A 23043-nucleotide genomic window follows, 5' to 3' on the forward strand; every position below is an offset into this window, starting at 1 on the left:
GTTTATCTTCACTGTGCCTGCTTGAATTACATCACCCTCTTTGTTGAAGTGCGGCAGACACCTTACCCAAATAGGTTGACCCCTAAGGGTGTTTTAAAGGCTCATGTCTGTCTGTCTCTGTCTCTGTCTATGTCTCTGTCTCTCTGTCTCTCTGTCTCTCTGTCTCTCTGTCTTTCTGTCTCCGGTGTAACTTGACAACTGTTTACCGGCTTGATTAAAGCCTCTGCACTAATACGAGTCGAATAAACGAAACGTTCGACCACAGTAACTTGAAATAGTTACTATTAATTTATTCACAGGTAATTGCTTGAAACTTTTGCCCTTTAAGTATTTCTAGGAATAATGAATATGTTCGCGTCTAAATGTCCAGGGTCGAATCCTGACTCCTCAGCCCCGCTTTATCAGTTGTCGGTTGTCTGTCCCGTTTTCACAATCCTGTTTCTTGTCAGAGAGGAATTCCTTGTCCCATTTAGCAAGCCTTCCTATTTCTGTGGTTTAATTCTCAAGTTTGTGTAGTAATCTCTTGTGTGGAACTGTATGAAATACCTTCCGAGTATACAAGGAGAGGCTGTCTGTTCATCCTCTACATTCCTGATGAATCGCTGCAGCCTTGTCATAAAACTCTAGTTGATTCGTTAAGCGATACTTATACCTGTTCTGAAGCAATGTTGGTGCCTGGAGACTAGGTTTGCACTCTTTAGAAACTAGATGATTCATTAATATTTTTCATTATTCTTGCTAGTACTTGACAGGGAATGTATGCGAGTGACACTAATATGTAGTTTAAGGGACTCCTGCCTGTCTGAGTCGGGCATAAAGAGGTTCAAGGCTTCATATATGAGATTGATCTGTTGCTTTAGGTGCTATTACTCCGATGTCGCCTGCTTCTGCCAAGTGCAGTCAAATTAAGTACGATTCAACAAATACCACGAGAGACGCTTTTGGTAAAACCATTGCACGAAGTTTTCTTGTAGTTTCTGGTAGTCGATTTTTATAATTCTTCTAGTTCTCAAGCCCAGTCTGGGGCCCATAGGAGGTGCTAAGCTGCAGTTTCCCCAGACATGCATTGTCAGGGAAAATGACCCCCATCAAGCTTACACTAGAAAAATAAGCATCAAATAAAGACTTTTTGTTATGACACATTTATATGTTATTTTCAATATATTTCTAACTGAATTTTTAAAATTTTCATTAAAACGTGACAAAAATAGAAATTTCATGCTGTACGATAGTGATACATTCCCCCATTTTGTATAATTACTGCATTTACTCATCCACTTACGAAACTCTTAGTGAGTCTTGGAATAGGCTTGTCATGTGATAATTTTACCTGAAAGGCTGTTGCTGGCAGGGATCCATTGCAGGGAGCCAGCAGCTCTGACACTTCCTGCAAGAACTTGTCCAATGCCTTTTGAAAACCTTCACGTGTGTCCTGGCAATATTTCCAATATACGACTGAAGGAGGTCGAAGAGCAGTGGTTACCAATTGAATCTACTATTAAAACCTTATTCAAAATCGACCTTAATCGAAGTTAAGCTAATTAGAGGCTTAAGATCCGTCTCATTATTTTAGAATTGCTGAATAACGTTGGTAAATAATTATTTATTAAATAATTAGTTACCAAAACCAATGGCTGGGACTCTTGGCTGGGACTCGTGGCTGGGACTCGTGGCTGGGACTCGTGGCTGGGACTCGTGGCTCGTTCCATGTCATTATTCCTTCATAGGTCTTCTGTTCGTTCTTCTCCCCCACTGGTCTGCGATGCTGCCTGACAAACAATTACACATATTTTAAAATCAAAATTGGCCCTGAGAGAGAGAGAGAGAGAGAGAATTATCAGGGAAAAGCACCAAGCCACTACGACTATGAAGCACTTGGAAGGGGGTCAGGATAAGTATTTGGGATGGGACGGAAGGAAATTCCCGACCGACTTGGACGGTCGGGGATTGAACGCCGACCTGCATGAAGCGAGACCGGCGCTCTACCGTCCAGCCCAAGTGGTTGGGCTCAAAACTGGGCCAATTTTAATTCTTTGTTATGAGTCTTATTGCGAATATAGCATCAGTCTCTTGATGGCTATTCAGCCTTTTGACTTCATTTCATCCAGTCTTTCAGTCTTTTGATGGCTATGTTGCCATACTTCGAGGCACCAGTGTGTTACTAATGTAGTGTTGCTATATTATGATGCACTAGCGTCTTGCTCTCAAGTCTGTACTTAACATTACTCCAGGAACTGATTTGTTTAATATCAGCCTTTCATTAGTACCTATTTGATTTAAAACGTGCATTGTGTTGCTGCTGATTCCTGTGTTGCTGCTGGTTCCTGTGTTGCTGCTGGTTCCTGTGTTGCTGCTGGTTCCTGTGTTGCTGCTGGTTCCTGTGTTGCTGCTGGTTCCTGTGTTGCTGCTGGTTCCTGTGTTGCTGCTGGTTCCTGTGTTGCTGCTGGTTCCTGTGTTGCTGCTGGTTCCTGTGTTGCTGCTGGTTCCTGTGTTGCTGCTGGTTCCTGTGTTGCTGCTGGTTCCTGTGTTGCTCCTGTGACACTTAGCTGCAAGTCAAAATTTTCAGCTAATTTTGGGCACTACAAAATTAAACGGCAGAGAAGTGTGTTTGGAAAAGGACTTTCTTATTTCAACTGTCAAGAGTAAAGTTTGTAAAAGTTGTAGTTAATAGCTATGATTTTTATTAAGGGGGGTTTACTTTTGATAGTTACTTAGGTTTATTCAGAGGATGAGTGGCATTGCTCTTTCTAGGTTAAGTTTAACCCCTTTGATGAGTGGTGCGAGCCTCATGAGGACAGGTTCACTCACAGGATGAGTGGCACTGTCCTGAAAAGGGTATAGGTTTTACTTAAAGAGTGAGTGGTTCTGCCCATTACTATCCTCATGGGGGGCTTAGTTTACTCATAGGATGAGTGACACTCCCCAACATGTGTCACCTTACTCATGATGAGCAAGGTTACTCACAAGATGAGTGACACTGCTCTCTTTTGGTAAAGATAAGCATAAAAAAATGACAGTTTTCACTTTCACATGAAGCAAATATTGTGAAGGAATGTATATTTTTCTTATGGGTGCCTGAAACACAATTAATTTTAAGTTTCTGTGAGCTTATGCTCACAGAAACGCATAAATGTTCACATCAGGGCGTACATACAAAACTAAATACCGCATTTGCTGGCGTATAAAAGACGCACATATTTTAAAAAGTATATTTTAAGGAAGCAAAATAATTTGAATATGTTTTACCATACATTTATTAGAAGTTATTCTCAATTTGTTTTGTAGGGGAAAAAATGCATGACTTCTTGTATATAAATACTGTATATAATTGGTGAATATGCATCTCTATACACCGGGAAATGCGGTACATATACACGGGCATACACATACGTGCGCATGCGTGCAGTTATGCAGGACCAGCGTAGTGTTCTTCAGGTATAAAAAATTCAAAAAAATATAAACTCGAGCGTCCACCAGACTGAAGAGTGCTCGCGGGCCGCAGACAGGAACGGATTGACGGCACCGAAGAAGATTACCACATAGTTTACAAGTGGAGAAAATATCAGAGATTTGAGAAGAAATACGGACAGGTCAAGGTGGGGTTAGAACTATCCCCCCCTGTGGAACCACCAGGGGATAGTGAGGACGTATTGGTGGTCTGGGGATGGGGGGGGAAGGGAGGAGGGGGGATTGTAGAGGTAGAGTGTGGTTATGACTGGACATCTGCTATAGGAAAGGAGGGGGTTGATTGTGGGATGAGTATGTGGGGGGGGGAAGGTTGTAGGGAAGGGGGGGGGAGGGGGATGCAGCAGTACTGGCTCAGGGAAAAGAATGAGAGTCGAGAGAAGAAGGAAAGACAGGAGGGGAGGTAGTGTAAGGGCCTGGGAAGGGGGGGGGGGTAGGTTTGGAGGTGGGGGGGGGGAGAGGAAGATGGGGCAGTGGTTGGGAACTTCTCACTTACCGTTCACACAGTCGTGCGCACCGACGCACGCACGCACGCTCCGCACTGCCCTCAGTCGCTCCTGGGGGACGACACAGGTGACAGCCACCACACTGCTCGCGACGCCCTCCAGCGCACCTGACGAAGATACAGCGAGCGCAGGTGCGACTGATAACACAATCCCAGGCGCCACTGCGCACTTCTGCAGAGACATTCCCTCGTTTAATCCCGATTAGAAAGCTGGAACGAGGAAGCTTTAACCACATGTGTAATTGACCCGATGACCCTGTATCTGAGATTTACCAGAACTGCCCTGGTAATCGGCGAGGTCAATGACGTATTGGCTTTATCACTAAGCGTTTTATTCCGAGTGTGACCAACTGAGGCGTGAGACGTTCGTAAAGCCGCTGCGAGGAGTTGACACAGAGAGGCGTGACGTACCAGGACGTGTGACACGGAGGTGACGTACCAGGACGTGTGACACGGAGGTGACGTACCAGGACGTGTGACACGGAGGTGACGTACCAGGACGTGTGACACGGAGGTGACGTACCAGGACGTGTGACACGGAGGTGACGTACCAGGACGTGTGACACGGAGGTGACGTACCAGAACGGGTGACACGGAGGTGACGTACCAGGACGTGTGACACGGAGGTGACCCCCCCCCCCCCTATAGGAGCCAGTAAGGGTCCAACGAACCACGGAGAGTGACACGGAGGCCACACACCAAGAGAAAGATGCTGTCTGTGCTGAGTATGACTGAACACTTGGAGGACGACGGGGACGACGGGCCCCTCGCCCTCGACGACGACGAGCACTGCCACGACAACATGCACCTCTCCAAGGCCGAGCTCAGAAAGGTACGTTAGATTCTTTTCATTTCCCGTCAACAACTTATATAATTTATGTAAATCATTAACATTCTCCACATATCACAGCGTTAAGGAACGCGATTCAGACTTCTAATTTGAAGGTTAATTACAATTCAATCTTGTTCACGAGGTATATGGTTTATTGCTAGGTCAAGTTAAGTGTTGACAATGGCCTTCTTCGGCCGAAACGTTCATCTATCTTTTCCGGTTTCTCTGTGGATTTTCCGCATATATATATAATATGAACATTTTTTGGGGTACGACAGCACGTCCCAGGTCATCCCAGACGACCCAGGATGCTGGGGGAATCCCGCTTCCGCTGGGGGAATTCTGCTTCAAATATTTTCCTAATGGGAAATAGCCATCTATTACCACACAGTTCAGTAAACAGTCAATATGCCCCTCCCCCTTAAAAAAATCATTTCATCAAACTCACGATTGCGAATGCAACTGTCATGTGTGTGTCTGCAACTCTCCTTCGTCCCTCTCAGAGCAACAAGCCCATCATGGAGAAGCGGCGACGAGCCAGGATCAACACCTGCCTGAACGAGCTCAAGTCCCTGATCTTGGACGCCATGAAGAAAGACGTGAGTTGATCACAGGGGGATTTTTTTTTTAATTCTCTTCTCTCTTTACCTCTTGCTAGGACACTGAGTCTCTTTTTCACATACATAGAGGACCATATCACACTCATGGGCTCAGTTCGGTGAGGAAAATCAACTGGAGCAATGATGGGGGTTCGATCCCTTTATCTGGTAAGGTGCGCGGCTTGGAAGTATATCCAGGTCGAGGGTTCGAATCCCCGCATTGCTCTAATGGATTTCCTCAGTGATTCTCTTCCACCCTATTGCTAGGATATTATTCCATTAGTCTTCCCTATTGCCAGAATACGGATTATCTTTTTCCCTATTTTTTATATATAGAAAGGAGTAGGGAAATCAGGATTTGATCCCCTCCTTCTTCCCTATCGCTACTCTACATAAAGGCTGATTTTCAACTAATTTTTACCTCCAAATTTCTCGCTTTTTCAGTGATAACTGTATTCATTTCTCTTTTTTTATTTGGATGTGTAAATGGGCTTATTTTTTTTCGTGGACTGGACTGAAATCCTTCTTGGAGTATAGCTGGACTCGGTTCTGGGAGTCCAGAATCCAGTCAATTATCATCCATCTTTCACGAGAACGTTTCAGTGCTATAAAAACATACCAACACTGCTTGTGCTAATTAGAATTTAACTTCTTCAGGATATTACTGGCTTAATGAATAGTATTTGGTCTGCTCTTGCAGGGATAAGACGCCAGTTGTTGCTAACGTGTAGCTAAGACGTTGCTCAATAGGTTGCAAACATCGCCAGGCTCCCAAAACGTGATTCGTCGCCCCTCACCTTGCGGTGCTTCCCCCCTGACCCGCCTCCCACGGTGTGACACCTCCCACGCCCGCTACCGACAAGCTCCTCCTTCTTCCCCCAGGGAGGGCGTGTCACCGCGACTGCCGTCGGCAGCACACAGCTGTAGACTACCACACGCCCACAACAGTAAACACGGACGGTACCACACGCCCACAGTAGTAAACACGGACGGTACCACACGCCCACAACAGTAAACACGGACGGTACCACACGCCCACAGTAGTAAACACGGACGGTACCACACGCCCACAACAGTAAATACGGACGGTACCACACGCCCACAGTAGTAAACACGGACGGTACCACACGCCCGCAACAGTAAACACGGACGGTACCACACACCCACAACAGTAAACACGGACGGTACCACACACACACCCACCACAGTAAACACGGACGGTACCACACACCCACAACAGTAAACACGGACGGTACCACACGCCCGCAACAGTAAACACGGACGGTACCACACACCCACAACAGTAAACACGGACGGTACCACACACACCCACCACAGTAAACACGGACGATACCACACACCTCACAGTGACACACACACAGTAAATATTCAGCTCATAGCTGCAGGCGACCTCCCTCGAGGCTCACAGGTAGTTTCCCATGACAAAGATGGCTACAGGAAGCACCGTTGTTGTCAACATCACGGTGAGCTAAACGCGATAGTCGTGATAGACATAGTCGCCCCGCTGGCAAAATACGCAAGAATAATGTTAAGTCACCGAGGCCTGGTCGACGACCGGGCCGCGGGGACGCTAAGCCCCGGAAAGCACCTGAAGGTAACGTAGCATTAACGTCATCAAACTCATGACTCAATGTTACAATCAACATCATTTGTCCAGATTTGCTCGGGTCGAGGATTTACCTGATTTACCTGAAGACCGCCACCGTCTATCTAGTGTCCTCAATGGGATGGACAGGGGGAGGACAGGAAGCAAGCGGCTTGTCAAAGGCTGTGTATGCCTTCCCCTCGTAGATAACAGCGCAGACGTGTATAGACTAGAGGGTAAAGGTGCTAGATAAGGGTTCCTGGACTAGTGCTTTAACCCGTTACAGGTTGTGGAGGAAACGGAGAAATCTTGTAACGAAGGCAGGAAGACCCCGGATGATGGGGAGGCCTGGGGGAAGGGGGGAGGAGGGTTGTTATGCCCTTGTCGTGCGGAAGGAAGGCGTGGGAACGGTGAGGGGGGGGGGGGGCACCGGACGGATTCCTCCACACAGGTTGGCTTGGCCTCCCCCTCCCTCCCTCTCTCTCTCCACCCTATCCCCTACCTCACAGCCTCCTCCTCCCCCCTACCCTCCCTCCACACTCCTTCAGGAACAACCCTCCTACCCTCCTGTATCAATCACAAACATCCCTCCCTCCTTCCCCCCCCCCCATCTCACCTCTCCCGTAGTTCAGACACCATTCACAGCTACCATATACACAACCAGCCACCATACACATCAACCATACGCAACCACCACCACATTCAACCAACCACTACACTCAACCATCACCACACTCAACCAACCACTACACTCAACCATCACCACACTCAACCAACCACCCCACACAATCACCAAACAATCACCGCCACCTCAACCATCAAACCAATATGAACCTGAAGATATATTTATTTATAATATAGGACTCTGAGAGTATATTATACCAAGGAGGACTATAAGGGTCAAAGGCGATCAAACACTCAGGCTAGAAAATGATTAAGAAAGTGATTAATTAACACTAAAAAGTATAATTATAACGCAGATATAGTCTGCGTTATATTTAACTGTGACCGAGTATAGTAGCTTTTCCTCTAACGTCTTTTTTATTTTCCTACCATAGAAAAAAAAACAAAAAAAGCTAGCCTATAGGACGGTATATGAATTCAAAAACAATTTACTTGCTTCAATAATTTGAATAACGCTATCGGCCAACGCTGACGCGGGGAGCAGTTTACAAAAGACCTAAGCGGAGGGAACCTGATGGCCATCACCTGCTCCGACTCCTGCACCACCACAGGTGACGCGGGACAAAGCAGCCGTGAGAACCGCAGCATTCCTAGCCATTCCCGAGACCATTCCCACCGCATTCCAGGCCGACATTCCGATGCATAAGTCGACACAGTAGGGGGGGTAGGGAGGGACGTTTGCTGACAGGTGGGAGGACATTGTTGTTGTCTGACGCCCCGGGTTAGAGTAATGGCTGCCAGGGCGGAAGGTGCGCACCGGGCATGTGTGTGTGTGGAGCTTCTTTTGTCCAAGACTGTTGGGGCGGGTGTTAAGAGTTGCTGGCTCACGCTGGCAACGTTATCCATGTAAACAAAATTTTAAAGTAGTGTGTAATAATGTAATACGCATATATTTGTGTATATGTATGGGATGTAGGGGGTTTGTTATCGGGATCTATAGGGCCAGGGAGAGAGACTGTCTCCCGCTCTGCGTCCGCTGGTAATTATCCTCAAATCTACTCTGGCTTCTTCACTTCCTCTCGAACATCTGGTTCGCTTCCCCCTTCCCTTTTCTCTTCTCCCTCCTGTTCCTCCTACCGATAATTCTCTTCACTGCACCACCCCTCCTTCCCGACCACCAGCACTCAACCACCTCCCCCCACCCCCCCACCCCCCCACCCCATCCTACCTTTCACCTTTCGCCCCTCTTATCCTGGTGCCACCTGCTGCCCCTCTCACCCCCCCCCCCGCCCCCAACCCCACATACGTCCCCGTCCCCCTCTCTCCCCTCTCTTTCTCCCTGCAAGGAACAGAGGAGGGGAGAGGACCCATTGGGATCTGCACTCTCTGCTAAGCGGGACATACGCAGATTATTGAGCACCATTGTGCGTAGCCGAAGGCGATACGCAGTACGAGGCTCATAGATGCCACAGGGACAACATTGGATCTCAAATCGAGGATTCGAATGTTTGTTCTGAATTTCGTTTGATTTTTACCTATGAGTGGGATTTGATCTCTTTGCTTCGTCGTAATATGTTATCCAGCCTCTGCAATATGTTGAAATTGTATCCGGTTCTTGAGCTCGGTGAGAACTGATGTGTATGTTATCATATATGTTTCTGATGTGCTCTGGCCAGATGTAAACATATGTTGAGTACGTATCTGTAGGTTGCATATAACCCTCATATGATACCTGGGGTGTTGGTTATGTGTCAGATAGGTTGAGTATGTTCCTGGCATGTTGCATATATGATACCCCTGCATATGTGGTTCCTGAGTTCTGGAATGTGTGTGTGTGTACTCACCTAGTTGTACTTGCGGGGGTTGAGCTTTAGCTCTTTGGTCCCGCCTCTCAACCGTCAATCAACAGGTGTACAGGTTCCTGAGCCTATTGGGCTCTATCATATCTACACTTGAAACTGTGTATGGAGTCAGCCTCCACCTGTGTGTGTGTGTGTGTGTGTGTGTGTGTGTGTGTGTGTGTGTGTGTGTGTGTGTGTGTGTGTGTGTGTGTGTGTTGTACGGCTAAAACACCAGTATGAAACAATCCAGAACTGGACGTCTGTGTAATTAATTGTGGTCTGAGAAGGTTGCAGGACCTTGTGGTCAAGTAATCTGCTCGGATGTGAGTCCCATCAGCCACACTCTCCTGACCGTTACCCAAAGACCAAGGGGTGTGGCACAACCACCTCCGCCGCCACTACCACAATAGCCACAACTACCATTTTACAGCACCTTGACCACTGTCACCATATCCTCCACGCTCACTATCTTCTCAGCCACTCCGGCTTTCATTAACTTCCAAGTCACCGTTCATAATACCATCTTCAGCACTCGCCATCCAAAAACCACTACCACCCCCACAACTACCCCCACAACCACCCCCACAACCACCACTACAGCCACCACCACAGCCTCCACAACCATCATTTCCTCCACCGTCAACGAATTCAAACTCCGGTCAGGTCAATCGTATCAAATTCCATCAATCCGGCACACTAACCCTCAACTGAGAATTGTATTCTAGAAAACTAATTCTGTTGTTTTTGCTTCTTCCTCTTTTTTTTTTCTTCTTCTTCTCGCTTGCTTTCTTTGTGGTTTAGTTCTTTTTAATTACTTCATTTATCCTTCTTTGCGTCTTTTTTTTTAATTAGTTTTCCTTGTTGCTTTGATTTTCTATTTTCTTATCATTTTGATTAACAAATCTCATTTATTATTAATAATAATAATAATAATAATAATAATAATAAGTCTCTCATTCTTTTGTATGTCTTCTCTTTTAAATTTTACTCGTGCCTATCCCTATTTGTATTTAATTCTGCTTTAATTTTAGCTTTTTCTCTTATTATTATTATTATTTCTCACCTTCATTATCACCATCAACATTTGCATCATTTTCATCTCATTCTTCGGAATGTTTGAACAAGTCAGCTGTAGTGGGTGGTAATTTGACGACAGCTGCGTGGCACCTACAGGCACTTGGGGTCGACCCTGAAACCTCAGTTGGAAGCCCTTCGCCGGGTCTGAGTGATCAGGGGGGGGGGGGGAGGAATGTAGCTGAAGCGAGACTTGCAAGAATATTTGCATACCGCGGATTTCTGCAACGGGGAACCGTTGTTTAGGAGAGGCAGAGTGAAAATAGCGGGAGAGAGGGAGAGAGGGAGAGAGGGAGAAAGGGAGAGAGGGAGAAAGGGAGAGAGGGAGAAAGGGAGAGAGAGAGAGAGACAGAGAGAGAGGAAAGAGAAGGGGGGGAAGACACGTGAGAACATTCCCACACACACAGTTGGCAGCGAGTTTAGACACACACACAACCCCCTCCCTACCTATCCTTCCCTCTCCCTCCCTCCTTCCCCTGTTTCCTCATCCCCACTCCTCCTACTCTATCTCTCTCCCCCCCTTCCTCCCCCTCTTACCTTTTAGGCCTCGACTATCCTCCCACACCCCTCTCCACCTGCTCTTTCCTTCCCATGGTTTGTTTTTCTTCTCCATATCTCCTCTTCGTTTCCAAAAGCCCAGTATTACACGTATGGTCAACGCCTCTCTCCTCTCGACCCACTCTCTAGGGCTCTGCATTCTCGAATCTTATCAACTTCCCGCTGTATATTTGCATTTTTGTTCCTATACGTTAGAGGTAGAACACATTTGATCATCATACGTCATTCTGGTTCAGTTTTCGGTTCACCTTCTCTTGTTACTCACTTTCCTTCGCTCGTTCTCCTTTTATTCACTATTACTCATGATCTTCCCAAAATGAACTCCGTTTCCTGCGTTTTTCTTTCGCCTCCTGACTGCAAATTTGAGCTTATTTTTAATGCGTGTTTATCAGTGTGTGTGTGTGCCACGTTGAAGTCTATGTATGCCTTGATTCGTAGTATACATATTAGTGTATGAATTATAGATATATTATTTTCTCTGTATGTATATCACGTATATGTTATTTACCTATTGTATTTTTCTTCCCGGTATGTATATCCTGTCATATAACCTAATTTAGAACACACATCGTATGTGTGTTCCCATAGCTGTAGACCTATTGTATTTCTACCTTACATGGTCTGGCAGCAGAACTACAGCTGTCATTGCTCATGGTGGCAGAAAAAATGCAATAGGGCTACAATACCTTTTCAAGTATTGTAGGCCTATCCTTACTCCAGGTATTTGAGGTAGGAAGGGAAGGGAACTTTCAGGGAAATGCGCCAAGCTTTTACGACTATATAGCACTGGGAAGAGGGTAGGGTAGGAACTACACAAAAACAGTAAAGATTACTGTTGCTAATCTAAATACGTGGTTGATTTATTGCTGCCAAATTCTACTAGTGTATCCATTTGCATTTCTAATTTAGGTGGACACAGGAGGAAAAACATAAGATTTATAAATATATAAATAAATAAATAAATAGCCCAACTCACACATGTGAAATGAAGTGAAAATTGCCACGTCTCAGTCCGTAAAGAAATGAATGAAGCGACGTTTCGGTCACTAAAGACATGTAAATGGCGACGTTTCGATCAGTAAAGACGTGAAAGTGATGACGATTCGGTTGGTAAAGAAATTAAACTGACAATGTTTCAGTCCGTAAAGAAATGAAAATAACGTTTCGGACCATCCAGGATCCTTATAAAGTCGTGACGCGTGATTGACTAGCTGAAGGGCCGAAACGTCGTCTTTTTCATCTCGTGTACGTGGGTTGTGTTATCTGTCTCAGCCTCGATATTGTGACTTATTCTGGTGACTCGTCAACTGATTTAGATCTATTCCTTCTCCTCATAGAACATCTTAAGACTTACCCCCGTGCTAGTTTTCCCTGGATCACGATCCGGAAATATGTTTACAACCAGGATCCCAATTCCTGCTGGGTGATGGGGGGGAGGGGCGAAGAGCTAAAGGATCGTCTATCTTCATGTAGCATGTTGTGATATATTTGCGTGCATGCTTGTACAATGCACGTTAGGCAACTTGGGTGTGTGCGTGAGTCATTACGTACGTGCATAAATGCGCACGCAAATTTGACCTGTACGCAACAATAGCTAACGAATTAATCCTGGGTTTGACTCAGGTTAGGGGGCGAGATGTCTGGGCACGTTTCCTTTCACCTAATACCTCTGTTCTCTTAGCAGTAAATAAGTACCTGTGAGTTCATCAAATACGATGGGTCGCATCCTAGAAGATGGCTAGTAGTAGGCTAGGAGGACCTCTCTGAACCTAACACTCTCTCTCTCCACAACAATGTTAGGTATATATGAGGGAATTATATACAATAAAGTACTGTAGTGGAAGAGGTGATTAACACAGCCCTGCGGTCCATAGAGATACTGGTCTGTTAGCCTGTGTGTGTGTAATGATGGGACGGTGTGATCAGTATGCGTGTAAGATGGAGTGTGTTAGGTGTACACGAAGGGTGTAAATTATTGGAATCGTAGGTGGCATATTAAAGAATGTAATGGTCAGGTGGGGAGCTGTGGCATTTTCTTACGCGCGCACGTGTGCGTGTATGTGTGTGTGTGTGTGTGTGTGTGTGTGTGTGTGTGTGTGTGTGTGTGTGTGTGTGTGTGTGTGTGTGTGTGTGTGTGTGTACTCACCTATTTATGCCTGTAGGGGTTGAGCTTTGGCTCTTTGGTCACTATCCACTGCGGCTCGCAGTAGACTAAGGCGCGTCTGGGATCATCCCGGACGTAGGTTCGAACCCTCATCACGGCCCTTGTGGATTTGTTCGAGGTCTAGATCTTTATGCCCCGCCTACTAACCTTGTTGTTCCTGTTGCATTACAATTAACCTGTCCTAACGTTCGAATTCCTTGTTGAAACTAACCTTAAAGTTATAGATGGAGGTGGCTTCCACAACTTCTTTCAGTGCATTTGATAACTACTCTTTTTTGCAATTAAATCTTCCACTTATGTCCTCTTGTACTAATTCCTCTTAATTTAATGAGATTGCCATTGTGCAACTTATCTATTTCCTTTAGTATCTTGTATATTGTTATCATATCTCTTTTTTTTCTTCTGTCTTCAAGTATTGCGATATTTAGTTCCATTAGCCTGTCCTCATGGTTTAACCTTCCTTGCTCTGGTACCAATCTAGTTACAAACCTCTGTATTTTGTCGTTTTAGTATTATGTTTCATAAATTCTGGATTCCATGCCGATGGTGCATATTCCACTATTGTTGTAAAAAATGTTGTGTACATTGCCTTGAAGGAGTCGCTAATTTAGGTTTCTAAATTATGTTCTAATGTTTTCGAGCATTATATATGTGGTCAGTGTTTACGCTATATATATATGACTGCCTCCAGTGTTATTATTGGAATTATATCAACTCCCAAGATCTTTGTTTCAAATTCCTGTAGTTGCCTTTTCATTAAGGTGTAGTGACCTTAATGAAAAGAGACCTCGTGGTCTCTTTTCTCCATATCTCATCTTTATTACCTTACACTTGTTGAGACTGAATTTCAACAGCCACTTATTTGCCAACCCTAGAAGTTTTGCATCATCTGCAAATCATTGACACACACACACACATACATAATATATATATGAACTTACTCCCTCAGCAACCCGTCCTCTCGAGCGGTCACAACGTCACCAAAATGTTGTACTAATTTACCTGAATCGAACCAAGACCCACAAATCGAAAACGGGACATCACATCTATTTGCGAGCCACTATGACTTTTAGCATATTTTCTGACCTTACGGGATTTATACGTCAAAATTAGGAACATTAGTGGTCCCAGGACCGAGCCTTGTGGGACTCCCCACTTATTACATTCCACCAGCTTGAAACCTCTCTCCCTCCCTCCCTCCCTCCCTCTCTCTCTTTCTCTCTCTCTCTCTCTCTCTCTCTCTCTCTCTCTCTCTCTCTCTCTCTCTCTCTCTCTCTCTCTCTCTCTCTCTCTCTCTCTCTCTCTCTCTCTCTGACTGTGATTCTTTGCTTTCCAGCCCTCGGAAGCTTCTTTACTAGGTTCAGTGGGCTTCTAGGTATCCCAGCCTGCTTCTCAATCTTGTACACCAACCTTTCATGAGGAACAGTGTTAAATGCCTTTTGATAATCTACGAAAATACCGTTTACCTAGCCATCGTTTTCCTGTCTTATTTTAGTTAGCCTGTCACGGAACACCATAACACTTGTTAAGCACGATTTTTTTTTTAATCAGTGCCGCTCTTTTGCTAGAAAGTTGGTCTTCTTCAGGTGCTCCTCCATTCTCAGCCTAATTGCTTTCTTCAGCACTTAACAATAGAATACTTATCAGTGACACTTGTCTGTGATTTAGTTCCTCCTGTTTGTCCACTTTTTTAAATATTAGGGCAATGATAACCAGATCACACACTAGAAGGTGAAGGGACGACGACGTTTCGGTCCGTCCTGGACTATTCTCAAGTGAATCGACTTGAGAATGGTCCAGGACGGACCGAAACGTCGTCGTCCCTTCACCTTCTAGTGTGTGGTCTGGTCATCATACTTTAGCCACGTTATTGTGACTCATCGCCTGCATTAGGACAATATTTACCCTTTTTTTAGAATTATTGGGGATTTTCTGTCATGTGTATTTTATTGAAAATTTTGGTTAATGGGTGACAAAGTACATCTGCAGCCTCTTTCAGCAGCCATAGTGAGATTGTCTGGTCCTATTTAATTTTGATGCCTCTAGTTCCTCTAGGTTTTTCCCTCTTGTACAGTAACTACAATTATATTTATTGTTTCATTCTGCTATTCATTGTGCAACCTTCGTCGTCATGTTGGTTCTGCTGTGAAGACTTCTTGAATTATTTTCTAAAGCTCCTCGCATACCTCCTTATCGTTTTCTGTGAGAATCCTGCTTGTCTCTTCAACCTGATTACATGGTCTTTCGCTGTTGTTTTTCTCCTGATATAGCTGTAGAACAGCTTTGATTGGTCCTTAGCTTCTGCTGCAATGTTTAGTCCAATCGTCTCTTCGTTGCATGCTAATTTAGTTTATCTGCGTATGTCATCATGATGACATATCGTATGTCATCATGATATTTGTGTGAGATGATATGCATGCTGAAGAGAATCTAAACCACCAGCACCATCAACCAGCACCACCATCAATCGGCATCACCATCAACCAGCATCACCATCACCACCAGCACCACCAGCACCACCAGCACCACCACCACCACCACCACCACAAAAACATCTCTTAATGACTCTCACGGGTGGCCTGCCTCCTTGAAGACACTCTCTAAGGAGCGTCTCAGACGCTTGGTTATGTAGTTAGCGCTTGAGCGCTTGCTAGTCGTCGCCCACCACTTGAGTGCTTGTTTAGTCACTTATAGGGGCTCTACAATCACAGTTTAAGGTTCTTCATTCACAGTTAACGTTTCTACATACATGGTAGTAGTCACTACTTAAGTGGCCACTTGAGTGCTATGAAGTGCAACCACTTGAGAGCTACATAGTACTGTAGTCGCCACTTTAGCGGCTACTTGAGTGCGAAGTAGCACTGTCGTAGTCGCTACTTAACGCAAACTGGGGAGGTATTTTGCGGAAGATGATAACGGTTATCTCGTGCCGGGGCCAGATGTGAGGGGTGGGGGAAACAGAGACGGAGTCAATGAGAGGTAGTTAGATAAGAGGGAGATAGGGAGGGGATTAGAGAGAGAGGGAGGGGGAATAGGGAAGGGAGTGGGAGGGAGAACAGCCAGGAGGGAGGAAGAACAGCCAGGAAGGAGGGAGGGAGGGAGAGCAGCAAATTAAAGAAAGTGGGTTAACGGTAAGAAAACATTTAGCAGTACGAGAGATTCAATGATAAACGAAGAAGAATGAATTAAGATGAATTGGATAACATCACATGAAACCATGAGTCCTGAACCCACAGCTACACAGGTGCCACAGCTACACAGGTGTCACAGCTACACAGGTGCCACAGCCACACAGGTGCCACAGCCACACAGGTGCCACAGCCACACAGGTGCCACAGCCACACAGGTGCCACAGCCACACAGGTGCCACAGTTACACAGGTGCCACAGCTACACAGGTGCCACAGCCACACAGGTGCCACAGCCACACAGGTGCCACAGCCACACAAGTGCCACAGCCACACAGGTGCCACAGCCACACAGGTGCCACAGCCACACAGGTGCCACAGCCTCACAGGTGCCACAGCCTTATAGGTGCCACATCCACACAGGTATCTCACCAAGCCTTCTGGTTGGTGGTCTGGTCAACCAGACTTAGACGGTCGGGGATTGAACGCCGACCTGCGTGAAGCGAGACCATCGCTCTACCGTCCAGCCCATTATTGGGTCGTGAGGTCTAATTCTTTATGCCCCGCCTACTAGCGTGTTTTTGTATGTACCTGTTGCGTTGCAAATTAACTATTCTGACGTTCCAATTCTTTGTCGAATCTGGCCTTAAAGTTGTGGATTGAGGTGGCTTCCACAACTTCTTCTCTCATCAACGGTGGTGAAGAGTGTGTTCGTGGCAGAGAGAGAAGGAACGTTGGTGTTGAGAATGTGGTAATGAAAGAATACCTTTTGACCAGAATCATCATTTTCTGACAACAAAACCATTTTAGCTACAAAATTCATTAGGAAAATATCCGAATCCCAGGTTCGAGCTCCAGGCGGAACAGAAATGGTTGAACGCGTTTCCTTTCCGTTCATCTGAAGGCACTGTTCACCTAGCAGTAAATAGACCCAGAGAATTAGACAATTGTTGCAGGTTGCATCAATCGAGGAAAGTCAATATCTAGTCCTAGAGTGGGGGTGGGGGCTGAGGGGGGGGGGGGAGGATACCGCAATACGTATTTTAATCCACGCTTCAAGTCGCCGAAAATTGGAATCTTTAATCCACGTGGATTAATCCTTCTTATGCTAACTGTATTCATTATCCTGTTTTACCATAGTTAACTGTGAGACCACTGCCCTAACCCCCTGCCTCCCTCCGCAGCCAGCGCGACACAGCAAGCTGGAGAAGGCAGACATCTTGGAGATGACAGTCAAGCATCTTCAGGCGGTTCAGCGCCAGCAACTGGCGCTCGCGGTCGCGCACGACCCCGCTGTGCTGACCAAGTTTCGCAGCGGCTTCACCGAGTGTGCCCAGGAGGTCACTAGGTGAGGATATACTGGGGGTCAGAGGTCACTAGGTGTGGTCATAGGGGTGTGAAAGGTCACTAGCTGAGCTCCCTCGTGTTATAAACACCCATAAGATCCATGATTGTTTTCGAACGACAAAATAAATGAACAGGCCAGTCAGTCTTGGGAACTATAGGAAGAATAAATTTTAGTTTTCTATACCTTTCAGTGCTCTTTATTGCCTCTGAACTAGTTGATAATTCCTCTCTTCCCAATTGCTTTATATAGTATATGTTGAGTAGCAATTAGTGTAATACTTAAAGCTTACAACTTCATTAGTATTGTTAACAACTCGCGTGTCTCTCTCTACAGGTACGTGTCGAGGATAGATGGGGTTGACAACGCTGTTCGTCAGCGCCTTCTGCAGCATCTTGGTCAGTGCGTCACAGGGCTAACTGCCATGACGCCCATGTCGTTCACTGCGATGGCGGGGCTGCCGGTGCCTCTAGCGCACCTGCAGGGCGGCGGCATGCCCCCAGCGCCGCCTCCAACGCTGCAGCAGAACCCCGGCGACATTAACAACAACCAGGCGAGGCTGCTGCATGGCCTCGTCGCCGCCAGACTAGCAGCTGCAGGGGACGCCGCAGGAGCAGCTCTGCTTCTACATGGCGGTTTGTCACTACTGGCGCGCGCCGCGCCCCACACCTCCTCACACGCGCCTCCCCACGCGCCTCCACACGCGCCTCCTACAGCATCTTCCCTTCCGTCCTCGGCTCCACAGTCTCAAGGCGTAACTCAGCCTTCTCAAGTGCTTCAGCCCGTCAGTAGTCAAAATAAACGACGGTGCTTCTTCTTCTTCTGGCGAGCGCCTTCCTCGTCCGTCTGCGTTCACAGCTGTGCGACGTGCATTATCTCCGTCCAGGGCGCCGCTGGACGTACACACACGCGCCCCAGAACCGCCGCAGCTGCTGGCACCGACGGCAAGGCGGTTCATTGGAGCTCCCGAAGACCATCCAGAGACAGTCGTCCGCGCCCAAGTGGCCGTCCAGCCTGTAAACCTGACGGTATCCGTCCCTCAGGACGCAGGCGTTCGCGTTCCCCTGGACTACTCCTTCAGGAAACGGACTGTAAACAGGCCAACGCCGACTCACCCTGACCCTAGTATGACCGCACACACTACACCCCAGCACACTAACCTGCTACACACTGAGGTCAAACATAGCTGCAACTCACACTTGACATCCTCGGCGTATACACAGGGCCTCCTGCTTGCAAGCAAGTATCAGCTGTCACACAACACACACGTGGTGCAGGCATTGGTCAGCAAGAGGCCTCGGGAAAAGGAGGAGGAAGAGGAAGATAATATGTCCTGTTCCCGCCCGTCCAAGATTCTCAAGACAGACTTCTCCTCTTCAGCCTGTCCGCCCCTCACACTGCACCTCACGCCGCCGGGACAGGCTTCAGACCCATCACACTCATCTGCCTCACACCTGACGCCTCCCTCACAATCCTCCTCATACCCGTCGCAACACACACCTACCTCACACACCACGACCCCGCCCTCACACACGTCCCCTCCCTCCTCACACCTGACTCCTCCTCCGTCTCTGTCATCCTCACACACGTGCACTGTATCGTCGCCATCTGGACCAACCACGCCGAAGAAGGAGACGGCATCAGACAGTTCGCCTGACAAAGCCGCCAGCTCCGCCACACAGGAGGAAAAGGACATGTGGCGCCCCTGGTGATCTGAACACCTGCTCAAAGCCCCTGGTGCTCTGAACACCTGCCTTAAGCCCCCTGGTGATCTGAACACCTGCCCAAAGCCCCTGGTGATCTAAACACCTGCACAAAACACCTCCCTAATGTCTTGGTGATGATTCTATACGACAAAGAACTCCTGTAACTAACTATTGAGACTTACAAAAGCTTTTGTAATTCTGTAACAACTACGTCTTGTTACAAAACCTAAAATGAAATCCCGGTGGTTCTCTACACAGGAGACCGGTAATTAGTAGTCACGGAATATGTTAATTACATGTAGATCTATGAGGCCATCGCTATTATTAAGGTTTAAACCATTTTGAGTGTTTTAAACGAGTGATAAACCAGCTCTCGGTCGTGTGCCAAAGCGTCTCCGTCCTGATCTCAGAGTTTGGAGATAGTGAACAGAACCATATACCAGGACCTCAGTTTCACAGACTTAAGCTGGTCTCTTTCTGTAACCCAAACTCCTGAAAATAGTACATCGAATTTTGACGTATATAATTGCCCCTAGCGGATAGCAAAATTGACGTGATGTCCCGTTTTCTGTTCGTGGGTTCTCGGGTAGGTTAGGTTCGGGCAATTTACTACAACAGTTTAGGGACGTTGGGGACGCTCCAGAGAACGGGCTGCTTCCACAGTTAAACCTTGGGTAACCCCCCCCCCCCCCCTCACCGAATAGTATTGATCCGTGGTCATCCATTATAGTGTTTACCAGGATGAAATGTTGATCTGCTAAAAATTGTCAACTACGCTATCGTGGAAATCAACATTTCCACATTTCCTATTGTGGCCATTTCTAGCACAGTGGTAGAGCTTATATGGCCTCACGCTTATGAGGTTCGCGGGTTCGAATCTCCTACTTGCTCAAGTGAATGAAATTGACCTGGTGAATAGTGCGTTAGAAAGTATCCTGATGCGCCTGTCGCATCCAATCCAACAGTTGCTCCGTTTTGATTCCTTGTAATATGGAGTTGAAACACTTTATTAATGGGGTTATACTCGTCAAGTGTTGCACATACAGGTTCAAGGGTGAATATATCGCTGCTGTCATGCAGACTCTGTACCGATTGTGTCTTAGATCTGTCTTAGACTGTCTGACTGTCTTAGATCTGACTGACTGTCTTAGACAATCAGACAGTCAGAATTGTTCGAGGAAAAATGTTCTGAAATTAAAAAAAGGTTAGAAAAATGCAGTAGAATAGGTGAATGAAAGCTGCTTACGTGAAGTCTCAGGGTTAGTTTGTCCTGTGAAAAAAACTTAAATTCGAAACCCTTGATTGACGGTGTGTAGTTTGAGTATTTCAGAGGTCAGTACAGTATTAGCACTATGTGCCCAAGATTACATGTAAATCAAATTATTTTAAATTATTTTAGCTGTAGCATAGCACACTATATTATACAAGAAAAAAATATTTATAAAAATGCCAAAATAGATAAGCTATTAAAACCAAAAAAAAAATATATATATAGTTACTATTGAATATGATTTAATTTATGGAGTATGAGGCAGATGTTAGTAGTTAATTAATTTTTATACATACATACATACATACATACATACATACATACATACATACATACATACACGCTCACACAACACACACGATGCCACACAAGCATGGCCATTGTCGGCTTGCTAAATGAATTATCAATGAATTTTTAAGTGTCTAACTTAGCACTGCTCTTGTGTTATCATTCACCAAGTTATCGGTTGGATAACAGCCACTGGTATAATGGCTACACTCGCCTCGCAAGAAAGTACGCCTGGATTAACCCGACTCGCCACAGTAATCCCAGAAGTAATTGGGAGCCTGGATGTAAATCGATTTGCAAATCGTGTTCTTGGGAAGACATGACCCCTGGATAACCTAACCGGTTCCAGTACTTGGCTTGAGGCACAAGTACTTGCATTCAACACCAGTCTGTTAACAGTCTCTTGTGTTCTTCTGTATTGTCATATGGTTGTGTTAGTACATGCTGTGTTATGTACTGTGTTGTAAAGGTGTATTATAAAGTACGGTGTTGCCCGGTTGTATTATAAAAGTACGGTGTTGCTAGGTTGTTTTGCCAGATACGGTGTTACGAGATTGTATTATCAAGTACGATGTTCCCAGATTGTATTATTATATACTGTTACCAGATTGTGATATCAGGAATTGTGTTATATCAGAAACAGATTGTTTCTATTGTTTTTTCTGTATAGTCATACAGAATTCAGAGCGCTGGTGTTGTGTTTGTGCGTAGTGCATGCGTACATGCATGTGTTTGTGCGTAGTGCATGCGTGTGTGAGTGGTGGGGGAGCGTCCATGCGTTGGTCACAGGATCATTCTATCTCTGATGTTCCTTAATTGTCTGTCTGTTTCTACAAACTCACAAGTGCCGACTTAATAATACGTACTTAACTCCCTCTCGTCAGCTAGTGCCGGCCATTAACAACAGCCCGAATAGCTACAGAGCGAGTGGGACCGTCTCTTCCATGATTCCATTTAGTGATACAGAAAAAGTGTTTGTTTTTTGCACGTTGGATCGTAAATGAGTAGGGTGTACGAATTTGCTCGGACCAAGAATTTCGCCAAACCACGAATTTGCTCGTGGTTTTGAATGTATGTGTGTGTGTGTGTGTGTGTGTGTGTGTGTGTGTGTGTGTGTGTGTGTGTGTGTGTGTCTGTGTGTGTGTGTGTGTGTGTGTGTGTGTGTGTGTGTGTGTGTGGTGTGTGTGTGTGTGTGTGTGTGTGTGTGTGTGTGTGTGTGTGTGTGTGTGTGGTGTGTGTGTGTGTGTGTGTGTGTGTGTGTGTGTCTGTGTGTGTGTGTGTCTGTGTCTGTGTCTGTGTCTGTGTGTGTGTGTGTGTGTGTGTGTGTGTGTGTGTGTGTGTGTGTGTGTGTGTGGTGTGTGTGTGTGTGTGTGTGTGTGTGTGTGTGTGTGTGTGTGTGTGTGTGTGTGTGTGTAGGGTGTTGCAAGCGAGCGTGTAAATGTAGTTGGAAAGAAGAATTGTACAACAATTATCCTTGTAATGAAAAACAAAGCAAGGTTTGACCTGTGTGTCGCCACTGTCTCGACTCTATCTTAATTGTCTATCGTCATGTCTGTGATATATCGTAATTATGAAATATAATATAAACAATATGACGTGTTTGCCTTATTTCTTAGCCTGTCTCTAACCTGCTACCAACAACAGTCTTTTAGATCAAGTTATCACAAGACAAGCCCCGGAACCCCAGGCGTTCTTCGAGAGTTAAACAAACCCCCGTAACCAATTACAGGTAAATACGGGTGAACCATCCATTGGAATTTCGAAGTAATATTTTTTGTTTTAAATTAACTTTAATCGCAAGTTTTCTGTATTCTTGGGTATGTACAGAAAATAAGGGTATGGGGTATAATTTCCGTTGTATATATATATATATATAATATATATATATATATATATATATATATATATATATATATATATATATATATATATATATATATATATATATATATATATATATATATATATATATGTAACATTATACAATGTGTTATTTTACATTATCACATTTGTTAATGTTAACATAAAACATTCGTCTG

At 45.6% G+C, this 23043-nt stretch overlaps 2 protein-coding genes across 2 annotated transcripts; one reads left to right on the plus strand and one right to left on the minus strand.

The window, feature by feature from the left end:
* Window positions 1-1002: 1002 nt before the first annotated feature.
* Window positions 1003-4154, minus strand: LOC123753880 (E3 ubiquitin-protein ligase TRIM33-like). Its single transcript, XM_045735830.2, has 4 exons — window positions 3962-4154; window positions 2268-2541; window positions 1623-1769; window positions 1003-1099 (listed from the first exon to the last, which is right to left on the minus strand). Exons 1-4 carry the CDS (start codon window positions 4152-4154, stop codon window positions 1003-1005), a joined length of 711 nt encoding a protein of 236 aa, XP_045591786.2.
* Window positions 3969-22599, plus strand: LOC123754023 (protein deadpan). The gene is given in 5 exon segments (XM_045736136.2): window positions 3969-4802; window positions 5306-5401; window positions 17580-17743; window positions 18077-18521; window positions 18523-22599. Coding segments are annotated over 5 exon segments (1758 nt in total). The 5' UTR covers window positions 3969-4679; the 3' UTR covers window positions 19453-22599.
* Window positions 22600-23043: the final 444 nt, after the last annotated feature.

Source organism: Procambarus clarkii, chromosome 6 (assembly GCF_040958095.1).
Source record: "Procambarus clarkii isolate CNS0578487 chromosome 6, FALCON_Pclarkii_2.0, whole genome shotgun sequence".
Classification (NCBI taxonomy): Eukaryota; Metazoa; Arthropoda; class Malacostraca; order Decapoda; family Cambaridae; genus Procambarus; species Procambarus clarkii.